The sequence below is a fragment of the Macaca fascicularis genome, chromosome 9 (assembly GCF_037993035.2).
Source record: "Macaca fascicularis isolate 582-1 chromosome 9, T2T-MFA8v1.1".
Lineage (NCBI taxonomy): Eukaryota > Metazoa > Chordata > Mammalia > Primates > Cercopithecidae > Macaca > Macaca fascicularis.
Window position 1 is genome coordinate 136,108,635 of NC_088383.1, and position 23,269 is coordinate 136,131,903.

At 44.9% G+C, this 23,269-nt stretch overlaps 2 protein-coding genes across 5 annotated transcripts in view; one reads left to right on the forward strand and one right to left on the reverse strand.

The window, feature by feature from the left end:
• DOCK1 (dedicator of cytokinesis 1) overlaps positions 1-23,269 on the forward strand; it is a 555,400-nt gene that overhangs the window by 238,765 nt on the left and 293,366 nt on the right. The gene's annotated exons all lie outside the window — the stretch shown is intronic.
• Positions 1-23,269, reverse strand: part of INSYN2A (inhibitory synaptic factor 2A) — a 61,156-nt gene that overhangs the window by 2,857 nt on the left and 35,030 nt on the right. For 2 of the 3 annotated variants that reach the window (XM_005566730.5, XM_045362264.3), the window contains one exon: positions 15,372-15,443. The exons of the other annotated variant lie outside the window; for it this stretch is intronic. In XM_005566730.5, the coding sequence (XP_005566787.3) occupies positions 15,372-15,443 (72 nt within the window). The remainder of the gene's footprint in view (positions 1-15,371; positions 15,444-23,269) is intronic. 3 annotated transcript variants of the gene reach the window in all.

Here is a 23,269-nt window from a genome sequence, read left to right on the forward strand (position 1 = left end):
GACCTTGGCTGACATTCTCCTTGGCAAAAGCTTATCTGTCTGAAAATCTCATAAGGGCCATAGTGCCCATCGCTGGGGAGAACAGTGTGTTCATGGAGTCAACACCATTGAACGGTACTCCGTCATTACTAACCACAGTTGATTTGGGAGAAGTGTGGGGTGTGTTCAGTAAAGACAACACAAAAGTAAAATCACATCACTCAAGTCACGGCATGCAAGCACAGAGCCAATGTGGAAGCACATATGCCAGCAGTGATAATGTTTGTGTTAGAAGATGGTGTGAAAGATGATTTTTGAACTATGTTATTTCTTACAGCATTTCTCCGAAAATTGCTGTCAGCTTGTCTAGAGCCCTCTCTTTTCTCCATGTCTTTGCAAAGGACCACATTTGATCTTCTAACTTTGAGTCTTAACAGGTCCCCTTGGCAATTAGGATAGGACCCCCGGTCCCTGCATCGTTTTTCTGTGACGATCCCTGCATTGAGGAGCTTTGCTTCCCTCTCTGCTCGCCCTGTCCCTCCTTGGGACCTCTGTGGTCTGGGCCAGGCCTTGGGAGGATTCCATTCTGTCCTCCTTCCATGTCTGGTCTGGATGCCAGACTAAATGTCAGCAGATTTCAGTAAAGGCTCAGCGTTGATGATAATGCATGAGCTCATAACATTTCATAACCAGTGGAACCATAAACCATTTATAAACATGAAATCCTATTGATTTAGAGAACCATTAATCCTAGACAAATTTTGACGTTTGGGAAAGACAGAAACAGCCAAGCTATATTATCTGGAGTTTTAAAACAAGTTCAAGACCCATCTAATGGGCCATTTCACGTTTTAAATCCACTGTTCCATTTTTTCTCATTGTCAAAGACTCTAATATTACTCAAAAAATTAAAAAAAAAATTGTCAGAGAAGTTTTTGGCTAGTAACCTCCTGCTCCCAAAACAAGTTATCCTTTTCCCTTTTTTCAAAGAGCCTCTTTGAGTTATGCTCTAATTTATAGGAAGTAGAATAAAATCTCATGAATTGAAGTCTTGCTAATCCAGACTATGTGATGATGGAGGTGTAGTCCCTCTTAAGGACAATTGTGGAAAGTGTAATCTAAGGCTATACTGCATTAATGAAATTCGGGCCTCAGTTCTGTGATGTGGTGCATTAGAAGGACATAGGATTTCCGCCCTGCCTCTTCCACCTGATGCTGGTTTGGGAGTTGGGGGCTCGTTAAGCTTCAATTCATTCACTTCAAGGAGAGATAATAGTTCCTTCCCTGGCTATCGTAATTGCTGAATTGTGGTAACAGTCTCTCCCCACCAAAGAATGCCCGTGGACGAGCCTCCTAAACTATAAGATGCAATTTAAATATTATTGTACCATTATTATCTGTTGATCACTAATCTTATAATGGAAACAAGAGCTAAGTAATAAAGGTATCTATTGGGGATCTCTTCAACTTGGACATTTAACAAGGAAAACAGGAGCCTGTCAATCGAACCTGTGAATATATGGTATGTTAGGTACAGGAGCGTAATTTTACCAAGTGCTTCGGTAATATCAAAGGTGTGTTCTCCAGATCGTAACCCTTTCGACAGCCCCAGGTTGGTTTTGGGTTATTAAAATGAGAGAAGGTGCTAGCATCTCCTAGGCTAACAGTACAATTCTGGCTACCTGTAATTATTGAATTCCCGTTAAGCAACTACATTGGGAATCCTGTTATTAACCAATTTATCACACCAAGGAACCATGTAATCACAGAATAATCTAATCTGAGTTCTTGTTAACAGAATGACTCGATTATTTGTCGAGTTGATTCCTGTTTGCATTCCCCATTACGCTGCCCTGGGAATCTGCCACCAGAGGCAGATTCCTTGGTAGAGGGCACTTGTGAGTCTGTGAGGGCCCACTTGGAAATGCCCACAGTGGTGGCCAGCGAGTTGACCCTGAGGTCCGCCCCCCAGCCCATCTCCCCATCTGTCACGTGTGAGTTGCAGTGGATTTGCATGTGGGATGATGCCCATGCACCAGCCAGGCAACGTGTGCAGAGGTGCAAAGGAATAATGTGTATTGTTCTGGACACTGCTTCCTGCTCAAGGACTTTTCTTGGGGAACCACACCAAGTCTCTAGGTTGAGTTTGACACACCGAGTCTCTGGGTTGAGTCTGAAGCAGGAACCTGACTGGAGGGGACAGCATCAGAAGGTTAACAGTCTGGCCAACTGGCTGACATCGAACAAAAGTCCCTTTAGTCTTAACAGCTAAATGGATCAAAAGGCAGCAACACCTGCTCTTCTGGTCAGAATAGTGGACTTGGAGAAAAGCTGCTGCTAGATGTTCCAGGGCACTGGGACTGCCCTGCACATAGACCTCCCTCTGTATTTGAGCCAGCAGTTTGTCCAGATAGTGCCTGGGGGCCTGCCTGGTGGAGGGCCCGTGACTCTTGCTTCAGCTTTCCCTTCCTGCTGCCTGGCAGACCGGTGGTAGGAGGGTTGGTTGCCCTACTTGGGGCTACATCTTTGTCTGCTGCTGCCTGCTTCATGGTTATCACTTTCTCCCCACCTGAAATGCCTTTCTGGGCTCTTGGCATGGCTGGCACTCCTTGGCCCACTGTTTCTCAGGTCTACATAACCTCCTTGTTGTCTGACCACCTTCTGAAAGGTTGCCCAATCCATCCTTCCTTATTTGTTTTTGCACTAACCACATAATTATTTGTTCCCATATTACTTGCCTTCATCTTCCTAAATGCATCTTCTCGAATGCAGGCACCATAACCAGGGGATGCCATGCCGTCATCCTCTTTCTGTTCCCAGCAACTGCAGCAGGGGCTGGGTCCTGGCAGTTGCCTAAGTAATATTGCTAGAATTAATGAATGAGAACAGAGTCTTAAAAGGCAAATTCTGGCCAGGCACGGTGGGTCACGCCTGTAATCCTGGCACTTTGGGAGGCCGAGGGCGGCGGGTCACTTTGGATCAGGAGTTCGAGACCAGCCTGGCCGACATAGTGAAACCCCATCTCTACTAAAAATACAAAATTTAGCTGGATGTAATGGTGCATGTCTGGAATCCCAGCTACTCGGGAGGCGGAGGTTGCCTCCACACTGGGCAACAAAGTGAGACTTTGTCTTGAAGAAAAAAAAAAAAAAAGGCAAATTCTACCCCACTTTTAGTCCCAGTTGCCCAGGACTGCTTTATTTTGGCCAAAAATTAAGTTGCGTCCTCCCATAATGAGACCCCTTCCTTGCCACAAACAAATAGAGCTCTGCCTGGAGGCAGCGTCAGGACCACTCCAGATGGAGTCTGTGGCCTGGTTCCATTCTGTCAGAACTTATCGAAGATCCTGAAACGTTTTCTGCAAGACACACTCCAGGATCTTTTTGGAGCCTGGCTCCCATGCCACAGTCCCCTCCTTCCCGTCTTCTAGTATTCTACAGTAAGATCTTGGATAGGATGGGTGCGGCCAGCAGGGTCTGCTTGTGAGTGACCAGCTGCCACTGTCGCTGTGCTAAGGGGGAGCCTGAGTGTCACTTTATCCCCTTTTCACTTTTTTGTGGATAGAAGGTGGAGGTCTAGCCCGATGTTTTCTGGGCGATGTTTGTTCTGAGCACCATCATGGTCCCAGGCCTCCAGACATGCTGTGTGGACCTGCTTTCCCAGGGCGGCTCCAGCGCAGCGGCTCATTCTACAGCCACACAGGCACATGGGAAGCCGGGGCTCCAAACCTTGTTGTGGTTTCTCAGGACTCTGGCTGTGGCTTTGCACAGCCCTGCTGCAACCTCCCAGGCCCCTCTCCAGCAGCTCAGGAGGCCAGAAGCCGAGGGTGGTGCTGCTGCTTCCTGCTGGAGGGATCTGGTGTTGGTAATGCATGGGCGGGGGAGTGTCCCTGTCATGAGGAATTCTTACTCCTGGGGAGGAGCGGCAACCTGGAAAGAGTCCTGATTCTTGAGATTCAAAGCATGAGTCTGAAGCAGCTGGAGCCAGGCCAGCCTTACCTGTGCGGGGTGTTCTGTCCTATAAACACCTCAAACACAGGCTGCAGAGTTCGCTGGGTGAGAAGGGAAGATCCCTGGATGGCTGGGGATGTTGACAAGACACGAATCCCTGGGGACTGTAGGGATTTACCTTTGTAGCCCTCTCCCTGCCTGCACCTCCATTCTCCCTCCAGATAAGGGAATCATCCACCCAAACACTCGGTGCCCTGGGGCTGTGTCGCCCTCGCTGTGCTCTTGGCAACGCCCTGTGATGCATGATTAAAGCAACTGAGAGATTTAATTTCTTGGTTGGTCTTTCCCTTTTCAAAATGAAAGTTTTAAGTGTGGGAACTTTCTTACAACATGATTGTTCTGTACATTTCCAAAGAAAGAAGAATCTGCCCTACATCTCAGGCTGCTCTCCAGCCTGCACCCAAGCTTTATTTTCTTCCCAGAGACTGTGCTAGGCTTTGTAGTAACACTTCTCCCCGCTGCCGCATGCGATTTTGCAGAGCGGCATCCTTCTTGCTTCTCCAGCTTATTCTCTGTTTGTCTCATGCTCCTATAAATACTCAGGCCCTGCCACAGTTTCTTTAGCAAGCTGTCACTGAATCCTCAAGATAATTTAAGAGGAACACGTTTTTAAAGTTGCCTTCTCCAGTCGCCTGTGTGTATCAGTTAAGAATTAAAAGCAGGACAGTCTGGTGCCCTGGAGCTTGCTTGTTTTCTGGAAGGGAAGAAAACCCTTAGTCTTTGGGGTCTCCAGCCTCCACAGGGCCGTGTGGCTCGGTGGCCAGCAGGTCAGAGGCCTCTGCCTTTCATTCTCTTTGAATTAGATCTCGGAGTCTCCCCAGTACTAACTGTGGCTCTGCGCTGACTCACGCTCTGCCTCTGTGGCTAAATCACCTCACCTTGCGGACCTGAGTGTGCTTGGCTGTGAAGTGATGGACGAGATGTGCTCCCACTTCACACAGGGGTCTCCTGGAACAAGGCCGAGGCCCAGGAGGGCAGGCGAACTGGGATATGGGCTGGCTTTTATTGTGTAGCTTTGGATAGGACCAGCCATGTCCCCAAAGCACAACCATTTATGTCAACTGACGTTGGTGCCAACTTGGCCAGTTTTATGTGAGCGCCATGGGCAACACCAGCATTGTCCAGAGGAAGCTGAAAGTTGGGGTCCCAATCCCAGGTTTCGCTCTCCCCCTTGTATGAGAGGTGAATTTAGGCAAGTCCTTTCTGGGCCTTGGTTTGTGGATGTGACCCTGGCTCCCTCTCCAGGTTATATAAGAACCAGGACCCCAAATATTTGTTGTTCTCTTCTGAACACATCTCCGTGTGCATATCTAAGAGGCCCTGGAAAGCCAGCATGTCCAGAACCAGATCTTTTCCCCTGTCTGCATCTCTGTCCTTCCAGACTCAGCCTGCAGCCCCCATTCACTGCCCCGGACGACTGCAGACCCTGGAATCTAGCTCGACTTGCTCCTCCTGCCTCTGCATCCCTGGGTCGAGTGGATTTACCCTCAAAACACCCGTTGTCCTTCCTTTCCACCCACCTTCCGCTGCTCTAGTCCAGAACTCCAGCAGTTTTCTCCTTGGCCATCGGAACAGCTTAGCCTCCCTCAGTCTGTATTCTCTCCCACTCCAGTTACCAGAGTCACCTTAGGAAGACTGGCAAACTCCTTCTCAAATCCCTGCTTATCCCTGAAAACCTAGGTGACACATCACCCCTTCTTTCTGTGGATTTTCTAGAATAACGAAGTCCACCCTCCATCCTGCCTCATCCACACACCTCCGGGATGAGTTACCGCTCTGGCAGCATTGTCTCCAGGTTTCTATGAGAGCCTGTCTGCTGTGGGATCACAGCTGTTTTCCCCAGGTCTGGGAACTCAGAGGGATGGACCATGTTTAAATTCCTCTTTTGTCCGCAGTGTATTTAACACAGTGCCGGCTCCGAATCTGCTCTATTTGTTTGTTGAATTGCAATAAACTGATGAACTGAACCAAATCCCCTCACTTCTAATCTCAGCAAAGTGCTGCTGCCCTATTTTCTGTTTTCCTTTAAAATATATACATTTGTATAATTCTGTTTATTCTGTCTATATACTTTGTTATATACTATTCCTATATTATGTGCCTATATTATATATATTATGCATGGATCTCATCCTAATAGTTTAAAATATCAGTGATTTGTAGTTACTAGCTTTTCAACACTTCAAACATAGAAATGATTCACTGTAACTTTGTGTCCTTCCTTTACCACTATTTTACATAGTAGGTGCCTCAATCAATGTTTATGGTATCACTGTAGGGCTTAAAATATCAGAATAAATGGCTGATCCATGATATTGACACTCAGACTATAAGATCTGTCCCCTTTTCCTGGTATGCTGTGAACAAGCAATTATGATTGTAGTTTTTTTAAAAGAGCATTAGCCAGATACCCTAGCTATATATTTTACTACAAAGGATCCAAAGTGATAGTTAGACGATGAGCTGAGCTTTCTGAATGCATCTTGGATGTTTTCCCTGACCATACTGGAGGCCTTGCTTGACTGAAGCTCATCCTAGGTGCCCCTCCTACCTGCGGCACTCTCTGCAGTGCACCTGTGGCTCTGGGGCCTACGCCTCATCTAGGTGCCTGGGTCTGAGGGCAGGTCAGATGCACAGGGGTTGGAGAACCTGGCATCCCATAAATAGTGTCACCGAGGAGCAGAGGCAGACCCAAGTCATTTGGAAAGCCTCTGCCCATCGTAAGTTCTCCACGAGGAAAGTCACCCCATGACTAACAGCACTGCCATGTGTCTAGGAAGCATATCTTATGCCATCCCCCTAGGAAGCCAGGAAGATGGGTCGTGATAATCCGAGGGGTCAGTCCCTTCTTAGACGTAGCCTGCAGTACACTGCTGTTCCTGACCTCAGCGAAGAGCAGCCAGTTTTCCGACTTTTGTCAGAAACTGTGTTATAACTGCCTTGAAAAGGCAGGGCTGTTGTCCTCCTGTTCTAAGCTGGTTGCTGTGAGTCCCTCATGGCCAACCCAACCCTGAGTGGGCTCCCATGACCAGGACCATCACCTTGCCTGCCCATCTCCTTTCGAAGATGGGAGTGCGTCTGTCTAGAGAGACGGGTGACGTCCCGGGCTCCCAGTGTTGGAGGGAAGGCTACAAAGCCACCCTGCCTCCCTGGGCCACCAGCCTGGAACCCTTGTTCTTAGATGTGGTCAGGAGCTCCCATTCCATCCTGATACCCGCTGAGAGCGTCACCTCCACTAAATGCAGCAGTGATAGTTCTCATCACACACGGAAACCATTGGCTGCTTGTGTGTGTCGTCTGGTGTCACCAGTGACCGTTCTAAACGTCAGCCTGCACATTCCTGCAGGAGGTCCCTTCTCAAACAGGTTCTTTCAAGACGCCTCTCTGAGGAAGAGCCTGCCCCGGGGATCCCGCACCACTGAATTCCCTAGTCACTCTATTCCCCATGGAATTTCCTATGACCTAGCCCGGGACATCGTGACCAGGTCTGCATCCTGTATTGACCCCCAGAAAAATCTCCATACTCCTCTAAAACTGAATTATCTTTATCTTCCCATGAAACTGACAGCGCAGCCCCCTCATGCTATTTTGGACATTGGTAAATGCCTCCTTAACTTTGACCTTGGGGTATAACCAAAGGCTGCGACTATCAGTATAATTAGCCTTTCTCTGCTAATAAATTTTAACGAATTGTTCCACAAATAATATGTTGAGATGGCTAATCAGTTTTCAGTTTTACGGCTGTAACGAGTTTTATAGCATCTAAATAAGAGAATTAAGGTGTTACTAAACATTAGTAAAAATGACTAAACCTAAATCCATACATATGCGAGGGATATAAATAATATATTTTTAGATTTCAAATAGAAAAGAAAAAAACTTGGATTATTAGCTTTGGGAATTTTCAAGAAGAATTTTGAGGTCTGTCAAAATCATTCTTTTTTCGTGACTTCATTAAACAAAAATATTTCCTTACCCAGAATAACATTGTGTAAGGTGTCATTCAGGGATTCCTTTCGTCATCTTCCCACCCTGTCACTCACGGTAAATACTAGAAACGGAGCGCTAAACATTAGGCAAAAGGGAAACTCCCCCCACCTCAGTTCATGCTGCTAAAGAACTTAATATGCACAAGTGGTGGTCACTGAAGCAGGGCTGGAAAGGGCACTTCCATAAAGAGATAATCGCTGAATGACAAAGGCTGCAGAGACTCCACTCCAAGTGGGCTCCGGACAGGCTGGAATTGGCACGGATTCTGCATACAAATGCAATTACCACTCGTAACAATAGGACTTCATTAGTCAGGAGGCGCCCGGTTCTGCCGGCTGTCTTGATCGTGCACTACCCTGACCAGCTTGCTTTTTGCAATACACTCAGAATCAGTGAAGTGCCAGTGTGCGTGATTTTATCTAGAACTCTTTGCACCCTCTGTTTTGTGGTCTTATTGGTGTTGCAATAAATTACCAAGGATGATGTGAGAAAATGCAACCCATCACTTCTGTGAATTCTTCATTTAATCTCATAATACTAGATATTTTCCTCATCTTTCCTGAAATCCTCCAGTCATTTGGGGAAGGCACTTGCCCTCTTTGGGAGCTTCCTGCTTGAGAAGCCGTCAAAAATTGTGATGGACTGGGACGTTCTCCAGCTGCTGTAAGGGGGAGTGTTCACGGGTCGTGAGGTTTCCTGTCCATCCTTGGGGATGCGCTGGCTGTTTCTCCTCTTACTTCCTGCCAGTTGTTCCTAACTCTCTAGCCTGGAGGGCTCTAGAGAGACCATCCAAATCCTCCCTAACCTGGCCTCCCTCCACAATTATCTTTTTCTTGGAGTCTGCTTTGCCAGGTTGGGCACCCTGGCTTCCTTAACCTCCTCCTCACCTGCCTTTTACGTCCTGCACCTGTGGTTCCCACCTTCAGCACAGAGGGCTCCCTGTCACCACAGCTCTGTCCTGACCCTCATCCCAGGGTCCCAGGGCAAGGGGCCCTCTCGCCACAGCTCTGCCCTGACCCTCATCCCAGGGTCCCAGGGCAAGGGGCATGCATGGAGTTGTCTGCAGCAGCTTCACACTCCTCCCAGTCTCCCAGTGCCTGGTGCAGAGCTTGTCTCTTAGGAGGTCCCTTGAAAAACGCCTGTTCAATTAATGCCCATTAGGACCCCAAACGGAAAGGGCTAAGACATTTTTATCAAAGTGGTTATTTAAAATTCCACCTGTCCTTGGCCGGGCGTGGTGGCTCATGCCTGTAATCCCAGCACTTTGGGAAGTTGAGGCGGGTGGATCACGAGGTCAGGAGTTTGAGAACAGCCTGGCCAATATGGTGAAACCCCATCTCTACTAAAAATACAAAAATTAGCAAGGCATGGTGGTGCACGCACGTAGTCCCAGCTACTTGGGAGGCTGAGGCAGAAGAATTGCTTCCACCCAGGAGGCGGAGGTTGCAGTGAGCTGAGATTGCACCACTGCACTCCGGCCTGGGCAACAGAGCGAGACCCTGTCTCAAAAAAAAAAAAAAAAAAAAAAGAAAAAAAAAAATTCCACCTGTCCTTGACCATCATATCAAATGGTGAAAGCATGGCATACACAGCAAGGCATTTCACAAGCTCCTCCTCTCTGTGGTGTCAGACAAGTGGCATGGAGCCTTATGGCATTCCCAACCAGTCAGGTTCCAAGCCCACTCATTGATCCACTGCAGAATTATTAGTGTCACTCGAGGCCACTTTTTGTGGTGGCTGTGATGATCCAGAAATGAAGCAGGCATGGCGTGCTCCAGGAGGATGTGGTCACTCAGGGCTTGGAACTAATGGTAGGAATTCTACCATTTTACAAGAAGATTCTAAATTCTGGGAAAGATGCTGTTTAATGAATCTGAGTCAGAATTCCTGTTATCTTTTAAATATTGCTTGCATCTCCAAAAGCCTTTGGGTTGCAGTTGGTCCATGTTATTTTCATGAAAATGTACAAATTAGAATTCAGGCCATTTTGTTGCAGTACTATTTTACAAATTAACCATTTCAGCAAAGGAGAGAATGGCTGGTTTGCAATGATATGTTTCATTGTTCCTTTCTGAAACCACATCTGAACAAAAGGTGAATCATCAGTGGTGTGACTCATCAGATTAGTCTGACAAAAGAATTACCAAAATAGGGCTGGAGAGAAGAAATTTCAACTGCTTATGAGCAAAGATTATATTAGTAATTTATCCATAAAACATTTTCTGAAATAATTACAGCATATTTTGACAAGCAATATGGAAGATAAGCCAGAAAAGTTTTACTAAAGAAAACGGAAACCGGAATCTCTTTTAATCTTCTTTCATGCTGAGATGGTTTTAATTAGAGTAGCACAATTGGTCTAGATCACAACCGAAGGGATGCCTGTCATCTTAGAAAACAATGTAGCTGTGTCAACCATCTCAAAATTTGTCAAAAAATACCACTTTTGGTACTTGGAGTTTCAGTGGTCTAGGAGGAAGCCCATCAATCCTCTGCCGAAGAAGGGTTACTCAGCTCTGAGTCAGTAGATTTGCCAATAAGGGAGAGGTGTTTTTCAGCTGAGAAATGCCTTGTGACTCTCCACATTTTTACCCGTCTGTGCATTGTCTCTGGAAGCCCATAGTTCCATCCCTTGCATAATTGTAAGAAGCAGTTCCTGGGATTTCAGATCTGGAAGGGACCTCGATGATGCCTTAGTGCAACCCCAGAGGACCTGGAGACTGAACAGACACCCCACCCAAGAGAGAGGGCAGAAGCTCAGCCCTAACCTTGCAAGTAGCGGCAGGCCCTCACTGGCTGATGTGTCTCACCTTTCGCTTGTCGTACTGGTGGGTTTTTTTTCTCCCTGAAATTGCATCAAGACCTTTTGTCCTTTTGATGCTTTTTCCTAGTCCTCTATATTTCCATGACAGAATTATTTTTCATAGAGAAATATGTACCACCTCCCATGGCAAAGGTACACATTTATTACAGGGCTGTGTTGCTAAAGCCCCAGGCAGCCAGGTCTTGAACACAGTATCCTCTTCATCTCCCTGGGCCAGGCATTACTGGAAACACGATGGACAGCTATGCTGCTCGGAGAGGGTAATTGGATTTCGAGTGAAAAGCAGTGTTTAAATGCAAGACAGGCAGGGTCAAATTCATTGCCCTCCAGGGCTTTTGGCCTTCCAGAAAGCAGAGTATGACAAATTACAATGTGTGAACACTGGCAGCTGTGATGGCCCCACCTGTTCTCAAGCCTCTGGGACAACCACAGTCATGTGACATTTTAAGATTTATTTTGAAATTCCTTTAAGCTACCCAATCCCAGGGTGTTCCAGGCATCCCACGGTGCACATGGAGAAGTGGGTTGTAATGGTGGTGTAGGGACTCACAGCAAAGTTCCTGAGTTCCCGGATTGAGGCCCTTGCAACTAAGAGCCAGGCTTTGACCCGACCGCAGGGACTGTGACCTGAGCTACACTTTCCCCTGCTGCTGGGGTTGTATCTCTACAGATTCGTATGCAGGAATTGAAGGAGGACTTGCCTGTAAGTTTTCATGTGAGAACAAGACATGGACTTAGATTTGTAAAGTCTTTGAAATTTGGAGACACCCTCTGGCTCACTGGGAGTCTATACTTCCGCGATGCTGTGGCCCCCCATGTGCACTGCTACTGGGTCACCTGAAAAGGTGATTCTTCGTGCTCAGGGACTCACTGGGTTTTGAACAGTTTTCTACCAAAGAAACTTCTATTCTTAAGCTTCTGACATTTGGGGGTTGACTCACAGGACTGACCGCAAGCTGCGAAGTCATCCAGCTCAGTCCCCATTGCTTACCCTCCCCTTTCTCTTTGCTCAGTGGGACCCTGAGGGAAGTTACCTGTCCTTGTGTATCAGCAACGCTCAGCCTCCAGGGCAGAATCAGACAGACCTGAGGCTTCCCACAGCCAGTCCAAGTATCTGTTCCTCCTAGTATACCAGTGTTTGGTAGTCAGATAGGATTACATAAGCCCTCTTAGCTGACATAGTAGATTAACCACATGGCCCTGGCCTTTCACGCTGTAAGTGGTGCACCCATGATGTTGGCACCCTTAACTGACTGACTGCTCAGTCTTTGTCCTGTGACTCTCTGTTCTTACTTCTCAAGTTTCATGCTTACCGAGAGGATGCTAGATTTGTTCCTGGACCTGTTTATACAATTAGTACCCACTATTGAAATGATGTGATTATTGAATGTCATGCGAACCAATAAGGCATGAGAAGATAGTCATTGCTGTGAGTTCAATGCTTTGGAAAGAGTGGGCTGCCACAAAATATACAATGAAAAAGGTAGGGATAGGCCAAGTATGGATTCAGAAGGATTCTGATCTCAGATTCTGCCACCTTTGCTCCACTTTAAAGACAGGAAAATTGGTGTGACTCATGCAGATAACTTGGAACTGTAGTGGGGGTGCCCACATTCAACGGAAACATCTGGGCCTCACCTCTGAAGGCTGCCCTAACTTGAAATCATTTAAATGTGAGATTTCAATTCATGCGATTCAAATTAAAATAACATGTTTAAGTTAGATACATGTCTTTTTTTATGATTTCCCCGTTGATTGATTTTTCCATTAATGGACCAGAAGTGAGCTTTCACTGCCATTATCATCTCTTCCTACAGACCTCAGAAAACTCTTACCCAACATAATAACCACCTTAAGAGTAATTGTTAAACTTTAATTATTTCCGTTATAACATGATAGGGAATTTAGGAAGCAGCATTTGATGAGCTCTCTATGTTCAACTTGGTAATCATAGTGCAGTCTTTATTTGAATACTGGTTCATTTCTTGAGTTTCACACTAGTTTGTTTCATTGACAGGACTCAATGAAATAAAGGCTTTGGGAGGCAGTGGGAATCCAGCCGAAATATTACTCTGCAGACGTCCTGGGACCAAAAGCCTTCCAGGGTAACTTCTGTTTGCAGCAGAAGTTTGGCTGTTGTAGGGATGTTTTGTCACTGTGATCACTCCAAAGGGAGTGATTTTAAAAATCAGGAAAGAAAGATCTAAAGCTCCACTTTTCCTCAAACACTACCTCTTCCAGGATGCTTCTCCCATTTATAAGGGGGTGACAGTTGGGTCTGCTGGCTATCGAGGGCCACATCTCTATTCAGTTTCTGAGGATGCCACCAAAATCACCCGTCTGTAAAATTGCATCTGCAGTAAAATTCTCAATGAGTAGTCATGCATTTTCCCTGTTCATATGAGATAATCAGAGCAATCACAGTGCCTCACTCTCTACCTAGTGAGTCTTCCTAAATCTTGGCAAATTCCTGTGGTGCTTGGTCACTCCCAGTTCTTTTAGCAAGTGGACCAGTGGCTGATGTACTGGGATTCATGTAGAGTGGTGGTTGAGCCAGTTCAAAACAGTGACCACTCGAGTAATTCCTGAAAAGACAGATTTCTGCCCTTCAGACACTTACTCAGTCACTTTTAATATCACTTTTTATAGGAGTGAGTTCTGGATTTAGAGCTAAATTCATTTATATTATTTCAGTTACATTAGACAGTATTCATATATATATATTTTATATATATATATATATTTTTTTTTTTTTTTTCCCGATCACCCACAGAATATTACATAGGTTTAGGCTGAACAGCTCATTCTCTGAACCTGCCCTGGATGTCTTGACTCACTGTTGCTTGGTTGCGTTAAAGACAGTATGAACTTTAGCTCCCAAAGTGACAGAAGCTGAACTCTGAGTATATGCAGGGTCATCTGCACTCTGCACTTCCTAACGTACTGATGTTAGTGAAGGGTAGTTTTGGGTCAGCATTATAACCCTTCATTGTTGATTCAGAATTCTCTTTTGCAATATGAGTGGAGTGAAAAGTTTCCCATTAAGCAAACTTCTCTGATCTGTTGCTATCATTGAGTTTCTAATTTGGAGGAATTGTTGAATAAAAGACCTGCATGGATGCCTCATTTTAACCTCCTCATTGGCAATTGCCAAGAACAGTCAGCAGTTTGGTGTGCCATGCCAGGCTGCTGCAGGGGCCCCTCCTCCCTTCCTTCTGCCAGGAGGCCTTACCAGTTTGTGTGTGCCTCTTACAACACTCTAAGGTGGGCGTGGTTTCTGTAAGGTAGGCTTTTTCAGCCTCAGTACTATTGACGTTTGGGACTGGATAGCTCTTGGTTGGGGGGCTGCCCTGTGCAGGCAGCATAGGATGTCAGCAGCATTCCTGGCCTCTACCTGCTAGATAACCAGCAGCAGCTCCTCAGCTGTGGGCAACTGAAAACGTCTTCTTCCAGACTTTGCAAATGGCCCACTGATTGAGAACCTCTGCGGTTAAGGAATGTGCTAATGTGGACTTCGGTGCCCATCTCTATCTGTGGTTTCTTCTGCCTCCTCCGAGACAAGGTCTCCAGGTGACCCAACTTTGCTTTTGCTTTTAAGGAACCTAGGCCGGAGGCTGGGATGCTCTGTCTGGATCGGAGGCATAGATGGCCAGATCTAGGCTTTCCCTTGGGGGAGAACCCTGATGGGTTCAAGATTGTGTAACCTCAAGCCTCTTTGCTCTCCCCATGTCTGTGTTCTTAATGTAGAGGACAGTAACTTTGAGTAACTTTTTAGAGGGTGTTTGGTTTGATAATTGTTTTTTGATAATTTGGTGGATCACTAAAATTATTCTCCAGTCTAAACTTTAAAAAAAAGAACTTACAACATTTCTCACTACTTTTATATTTTGTGAAAAATTACATTTGCAAAAAGAAAAGAAAAAAGGATAGCAATCCTTCTGAAGGTTTTGACTATATCTTAAAATCCTAAATTACTGATGAAAGCCAAACACAGCTTCTTCCTGTTGGGAGTTTCTGCTGTATTCTTGTTGATGTCAGTCATACAAACAACAAATTAAAAACCACAAGAACAGCTGTAGGGGCTCTGGAGAGGGGATTCTGCCCGGAGACAGGCAAGCGGCACAATCCTTGAGAGTTCCCAGGAAATAGAATTCCACATTTGGTGTGAGCAGCCCAGGTCTTCCCATGGTATTCCTAGCACACATGGTGTGGTTTCAAGCCTTTGATCTATACCCTCTGAAGGGACTATATTTTACAACCTTTCCAGAACACACAACCCAGGGCTCATGGCTATCGGTTCCAAGGGAGCAAGCCATCAAACTTATACCAATTCTTGAAACCACTAAGATACATTTGCAAGATTAATGGGTTCAAGCTCTCCCACATCCCATGGTTCTATACTTGGGGTGGAGTATTTGGAGGTAGCTTAGAATTACAGTCAAGTAAGGTCCTTCCCTTTTTGTCTGATAGAATCATCCCAGCATGGCCCCAGATTGTTCTTGCATTTGTGGGTAAACATCATTTGTCACTCATAATAAGAAAGTGGGAAGAGGAGAACGTTAACATACCTATAGATAATACATGCACTGTTCCTGCATGTGTCACAATTAGCTGTGTCTTGCCCCGTCCGATATGAAAGCCTACAAGATAAGAACAGGAGAGCATTACAAGCGGTGGCTGGGGGTCACTGGCTTTATAGAGCAGATGCCTCAAATCAGATGCCTTCCCAATGCCAAGCTCATCATGGTCATGGAAATTGATTAATGCGTGTTTCCCAGTTTGCTCCTGTCTCTGCTTTCCTTGTACAGGACCAATGCAACACTACAGCTAAGATGGTATTAAATTAAATTTAGAAGTGAACATACGCTCCTGGATGAAGTAAATAATATAATTTTGTTATAAGCACAGGGAATTTCAGATGTTTCAATGCAGATTTATGGTGTTTTGAAGAAACTTTGAGGAAAAACCAACCACAGATACATATGCTGACTCCATGGCTTATGTTTGCTCTACCCCCGCCTGTCCTGCTAGAACCGGGACTGGCTAAGTGCGGCCTGCATGCCAAATCCTGCTGGGGCCTGGTTTTGTCCAGCAAACTAAGAATGGATTTTACATTTTTAAGTGCTTGAAAAAGAAATTGAAAGCATATAATATTTGTGACACATGGAAATGATCTGAAATTCACATTTCAGTGTCCATCAATAAAGTTTTTACTTTTGTCAATAAAATGGTGAAAATTTTTATGAAAATACCTATTTCTAGTATCCTCAATTTTGCCTCTTGGTCTGCAAATCCCTGAACATTTACTTTCTGGCTCTTTAGAGAAAAAAAAAATGCCAAGCCTTATGTTAGGATGTCTTACTGTCATTGCCATAACTTCTGAATTACTTTCTCTGACTTTATTCTCTGGTGAGTTCTGTCAGACCCCCGAGGCCAGGCAGATTTTGGCCTTTGTGGGGGAGGTTGCTGATTCTCCCCCCTAGTTAAAAAATTAATAATAATAACCTTGGGGTCTTTCTGTAGTATATTGTTGAAGGTTATATACACAGAAAGGGGTTGATGATGAGAATTTTCTGGACCAGGCTGGAGTTGCCTTGGCTATTTCTTGGTCCAGCCACCCAGGAACAGTTGGGGGGTGTTTTGTGCTCTCACGGTTTCTCCTGTTTCATCCAGCCTTTCCTCTCTGACATTTTTAACATGCAGATTTGTATTTTCTGAATATTATTTTATGTCCAGGCACAGACATGATAACCGGAATGTTAAATTTGTGGCAGGAGAAAAGCTTCCATCTGGATTGGCTTATAAACACTTTGGGGGCAAATTTCCATGTACAGAGCTACTCACCAGAGTAACAGTGTGCACAGAAAGTCTTCTGTCAACATTGCTAGTCAGTATTTTTTATCCCCTTTGCTATGTAAACTTCTCTGCATCATGGGTTCTAAATTGAAAATAACTTGTTTTCCTCATTATATTTTCTGTTACATCAACATTTGACAAAAGGATTGTCTGCTACATGCCGTGATTGTCTCAGTGGGCTTGCAAAACTCAGACCTGACCTCTCAGTTCCGTGCAGTTCGTTGATCAAGTGACCATATTCTGCTCCAAAGTGTTGCCAAGCACTTCCTGTGATTCATCATATTTCAGCCGGAATTGGAGTGACAGTATGGCTGTCTCTATTGTCTTTTCATCATCCCCTCCCACTTTGGGTGCCTTTGGAACCCCACATCAGGCCATTCCATTCTCCCGCTGGCTTTGTCAAGGGAGACGGGGATGAACAGCCTGTGTCTTATCCCTTCCCCTTGTTCCTCATCAGACACGGTGAGTTTTCAGTCCTTACCCCTTTCCTCCTCATGGCAAGCCCAAGAATGCATTCCTCCTGCACCTTCCCACCTGGCTCCAGACTCGCCCACCCCATGCCAAGACTCTTCCACATCATGACATCACTCTTCTCCCTTCTCTCTTGCCCTATATAGACTTATAGCCTTTTTCCATCAGCTAATTCTACTGGAGCTTGGCTCTAAGCTCAGTGCTGACCAAGGTCATTTTGCACAGTGAAATAAGTGCCATCCTTGAGCTCAGGTGCTAGCACGGTCCATGCTGAATGTGTTGTTAAACCGTTGGCCTGGGTTGCATATGAGGTACTGCTCTACTATTGTGTTGTGCTGGTGGGTATAAACCTACAGTCAGGAGAAAGAGTACCTAATACTTGTCTATAGGTGCTAGTCATATCCAAATTTTAGGTTCTTACAGTGGGCCAAACCGGGGGTATTTAACAGTTTTCTGAAGGCACTCTTTTTGTGCTTACAGGAAAGTGTGAATTCTAAGCTTATGGCACCTTCCTGCCCTAAACCTCAGGGCAAATCTCTATCAAGCCTCATCAACATCAATACTCCTTTCTCGCCCAGTGTCCAAGTTTCCCAGTGCCTCACTTGCATTAGAGCCCTGAGCCTTCTAATTATGCTAGCCTCACTTACAGAGGAGAATACAGTCACACTTCAGGTCCAGGATCTCATTATTCTTAGACCTCAGGCTTCTCATGCTCCCTGTCACCTTGCTTGTACTCTGGGGCTGGTGTTCTGCACCACATGTAATTGGCAGCTTGGGATAGGCAATGGACCTGACAATGAGAGGACAAAGGCTTCAGGCACCTGAAATGTACAAGAGGAATCTTCCAGGACCTTGGAGTTCTTCAGTAAGAAGTTTCTTTTCTTTTCTTTTTCTTTTTCTTTTTCTTTTTTTTTTTTTTTGAGACCAAGTTTTGCTCTTGTTGTCCAGGCTGGAGTGCCATGGCACGATCTGGGTTCAAGCGATTCTCCTGCCTCAGCCTCCCGACTAGCTGGGATTACAGGCATGTGCCACCATATCCGGCTAATTTTTTATTTTTAGTACAGACAGGGTTTCTTCATTTTGGTCAGGCTGGTCTCGAACTCCCAACCTCAAGTGATTTTCCTGCCTCGGCCACCCAAAGTGCTGAGATTACAGGTGTGAGCCACCGAGCCTGGCCCAAGAAATTGCTTTTCTGAAGCCCATCCTGAAAAGACTTTACTGCAATCACTTTGTAGAAAGCACATATGTCCCCGTTACCGTCAGTAAGCAAATAGTTATTAAGTACCTACTAAGTGTCAAACATTTTTCTGGCTCTACAGGAGACATTTGCAAATAAGATAGAGTCCTTTTCCTCACAAAGCTCACCGTGGCATGGGAGTGGCAGAAGGGCAACATAAATGCATGAATGAGCGAACAGCTAGATAATTTTGATACTGCTGAGTGTTAAGGAAGTGTTGTGAAGCAGTCTGGCCTAGAATGAACTCTAAGGAGGTGACATTTTTAGTGAGACCTGGATGGTAATAAAAAAGCAGTCAGTCATCTGTTGATCCAGGGTTGGGTGTTGCAAACACAAAGACCATCCCGTGTTAACATCCTGCAGTGGAAATGATGCTCCTTCTCTTTGCAAGTCAGAGAAAAAGGCCAGATGCGGCAGGTGAGAGTGGTGAGAGATGAGGACATGTGTATGAAATGAGAGGTCCTCTGGGCATTATTTTAAATTGAATGGGAAGCCACTATAGAGGTTTTCTTATAGGTGGTTGAATGACATGGAAACACTTCTTGACTTTTATTCTCTATCCTCTCCTTCTGTAACATCATTTTCACTCAATGTCCTTTCTCTTGCTTCCTTTATTTACAACGCAGCCCAATTCACCAATTCCTGAGAAAATGGCGTGGTTTGGCTGATGTTTGTTGGTAAGAAGCAAAGGAGTCATTATGTTTTCTTTGTTTGGAGATGTATCTGTGGTCATCCTTTTTTCAGCTAGTTGGAAACATAATGGGTGGTCTGTCCGTTTCTAAATATATGTATGTTTCTGCCATGTGCGAGAATTATTTTTAGGACTTCATTACCATGAAGGTGAGGTATTGTTTAAGTTTTGTTTAGGATCTTCCTTTTGTTTAAAGGAATCAATTGTTTGGAGTCCATGAATGTCAGCAGGAGATTAATTTGTGAATAAACTTTAAAGTGTTGACCTTGTCATGTGGTTAATTCACAGGCAGCTGCCAGCAGCTGATGTCAATCAGGGTATGCTTGCTAAAATTTTATTAAGCACGAGTGTTCTCAATAGAGGGCTTAAAACTATGTAATCCATTGTGCTTATTGCTTTGATAATCCATCTAATTGTCCTTGAAGCTTCCAAGCTGTAGGGTTTGGCTTCACTGATAATTTTATGGTCACATTAATAATTGGGCTGCAGCATCTGAATATGTTCTCCAAATAGAGATGAAACAGATAAGTTATTTCTACAGGACAGGGAACACAGAGTGCTGTTATGGAATTTCCCTATTTTTTCCTTCTCCACTTGGAAACACGTCAGCAAATAGTACTTTGAATGATTCTCTTTCTATATTGCCATTGCCATAAGGCAGAACAATCTAAAAACTTTAAACTGCTAGAGCAGATACTTCTCCAGTGACTGTAGGGCTGGAAATCTTTTGTGAATTAGAAGTTTAGAGAGGAGAAAGCTTAGGTTATTGATGTAAAAGCTGCAGTAGAAGAACATTTGGGTCACAAATTATAAATTTTCTGTCTTGCAGATTAATTGCTACCTTTGTAAAGCACTCTTCCCTTCTGCTTTGAGGAACCTGTAGTTTACACAGGCTTGTAACTCCATGCGTGATACAATACCTGGTACCTTCTGGGCATTCAGTTAATGTTAATGTAGCCAAGTCATAGAGTCCATGTTTGTATTTTCGTATCGAAGTCCAGAATAACACATCTGTCTATTTAAAGAATTCCAACTGAGTGTGGAAAAAAACCCTGACAAATATAAATTGTGAAAAGTGCTAGTCTTCATTTTTCTCCCCACATGAACTCCTTTGGGTGCTAATGATAAGCATGTCCATTGTAAATACGGATTTTGTGGCATTCACTATTTATTGTCCCATAGCAGTTAGTTGTAAGTATTCGCTTAACAATGCATATAGCTTGGAAAACATCGCATTCAGCACCAGGGACAGTGTCACAAGTCCAAGGCGCTCTCTTTTTTTGGTGCTTTTGTTTTCTGTTCTGTTGACCCTCTAGCCTCCCATCCTTCTAGAACTGAGTTTTATCCCAGGGACCAATCTGGGGACCCTGGACCTCCCCTTGCTTGATGCCTTTTGAACACTCCTTGGTCAAGTTGGGCTTGCCTGTTAGAGGAGCCTGGACATGAACTGTTAATAGGGAAGCTAAGAACATAGAATCTGCGACAATGCATGAAAGAGAAGATGATGCTCTGTTCAAAACAGAAGGGATCTGGACAAGCCAATTTTACAGGGTAGTTTTGGTGGAGTCCAGTTTTTGAGTCATTTACACTTCTATTTCATAGTGAACCACCTGTCTTCACAGGACTTCGCTGTACTTTAAAGAAAGTAAAATAAACTTGACTTACAGAACACAGTGTGGAGCTCTAGCCAGTGCACCCTCCTTTAAAGGAAACCTCAGGGCCACCTCTCTGTGGTAGCCTGGACCTCTCAGGTTTAGCTCAGCATGCAGTTCCCCACTTTCTCCAGCTACCTTATACCTTTATAATAATCGGCTCTAATTCTTCAGCTGTTATTATCAGCAATTCCTGAATGTACAAATACATATATATACTTGTATACTTACAAATATATAACATGCCTGAATTTTTTTTGTTTGTAAATACACACACATACATACATACCTTTGTAAATGTATTTTAAAAAGTGGTGACAATTTGGGGCATGCAAGTCCTCAGTTATTCCTTTTTGGACAGTAGCAAAAGAGGGAATATACGCACCTTTGTATATTTATTTTAAAAACTGGTGACAATTTGGGGTATGCGTGTTTTCAGTTATTCCTTTTATGGACCATTAGCAAAAAAGGGCATCACAGATAGACATTTGAAAAGAAACTAAGAAGGGCAGGCCCATGGCAGAGCTGGTGCTGCAGTTTTTGTGACCCCACTGCAGGAACGATAAAGGAGAAGCAGTGTCTGCCGGCGTCAGCCTGAGAGCCGCACCATGGCCACGTCCTGGGCGGCAAGGAGCAGGGCACGGGAGGGCTGGACGGCATCTGCTCTTTCATACCGGCACCACAGGGAGATCTAAGTCAGCAGGGCCCTGGGTGTTAGGAAAGGGTGTTGAGAAATGTCAGAGAAAGGTCACTGCAAGCTTTCTTCCCAGCCACATCCAAGCTGCGCAGTGTCTCCGAGACCTTGAAGATGGGGCCTGAGAGGCAGGACTAACAACTCTGAGGCAATCATAACAAAACATGAATTGTTTGGTTAAAAGGTCAAGAAAGAAAAAAAAAAGAAAAGTCTCACTGTGCTATCATTAGAAGCAAACACCGAGAAAGTGACAAGCATCTCGCAGAGGAATGGTTAGCAAGTGGAAACTAATTTTACAGTACCTAAGAGTAATGACAGTACTAGTATTAGGTTACTGGATTGATTTAAATGTGCTGCTTTTACTGCCGTAGTCCCACAACACTATTTCCTTCATACGATTTAAATTCTCAATGGAAAGTTCTCTTCTCACATTCCTGGGTGACTGGATGGGGCATTTGTGTGTACCTGGTCTGGTTGCAGAGTTCAAGCGGCAGCAAGCATTCCTCCTTGGAAGATGTATTCAGTGTACAGTACACAGGAGGGCAAGCGGCCCCGTTGCTGGTTTGCTGCTCTTTTAAATGGCTTGTTAATTTTCAGCAAGTTCAGAGCTTCCAGTATGTGAGGGTATTATCTCCTAGTATTATCCACGTTGGATAATGCTGAAATCAAGGCATGACCGTCTAAGTGTGGTCTTCAAAACGTTCATCACATAGCGTATTGAAGTTGTCACACTGAATTAGTTCAGAGGCTGTATTCTAGGTTTGCCTGTATGGACCTAAGCTGTCGATGGTGGTTGTTACAGAAATAAAAAAGGCATGGTCTCTGCTCTCAAAGAAAATTCTTTCACCGTTAATTTATTCTCTCCCGTTTGATCTCTCTTGTTCTTTCCATTTTCCTACTGGATACAACAACCGTTTTTTTCTTCTGCATTCTTACCCAGGTTTGTGCACTAGCTGTCTCTTCTTGATAACGAAGCCATCATTTATGTCAGCATCTTGAAGGGCTTTGTCACTTAATAGTCTCAAAGTGACATTAATTAGAGGCATAAAATGATACCATTACTATTGCTGGGAGAAATTATGTTTCAAAAAGTAGTAAAGGCGCTGGTTTCAGTGAATCCCTCCTATGTTTCAGAGCCACTCTGAGCAGTAGATTTGGCTTGTTCCTGAATCTAAGGTCTCACCAGGAGTTTGCCAGATTATGCCCTGGACGTGTACTTATTTCAGATGTCAGCTTTTTACAGCTAAAGTGGATTTAGACTTCAGCATATACTCATGGAAATGCAACTACACTGTCATAAGCATTTGAGCTGTTAAATGCTAGAATTTGAGGGAACAGCTAATTTATGGTTGCTAAAAGAATATGAAGTCGATTTTCTTAACCAACTCCCGAGATCACCCCTTCATCAGTCAAAGGCGGTACTGGCTTTTGGTGATGGCTTGTCTGTTCCCTTTTTCCCAGTAGCTGATAGGAGCCATCTGTCAGCCAGCACCCAGCTTGCTAACGTTAAGCTGAGCAGTTCTGAGATCCTTGCTGGCCTTGGATCTCCAAGCAGACAAAGGAAGTTGTTAGTGGTAAAAACTGAAGTTGCAATTTGAAGAGCACAAATTCACAGTGACCCTCCGTACTGGTAAGGCTGTTAGGAGTACTGCCCCTCTTCTCCCCTGCCTTTGGGATGTCGAACAGGGGTGAGTGTTGACGCCTCTCCAGCTGCCTGGCTGCCACCTTCTGAGAGCTCTGCCAGAGCAGCTCCATCAGCTGCTCTTCACGGACCCTTTGGCTGGCTCTCCCCCACTGTCCTCGCCTCTGCTCGATGTCCTCTGCCAGAACACGTGTCTTGCCATGTTGTCATGGCAGACTAATCC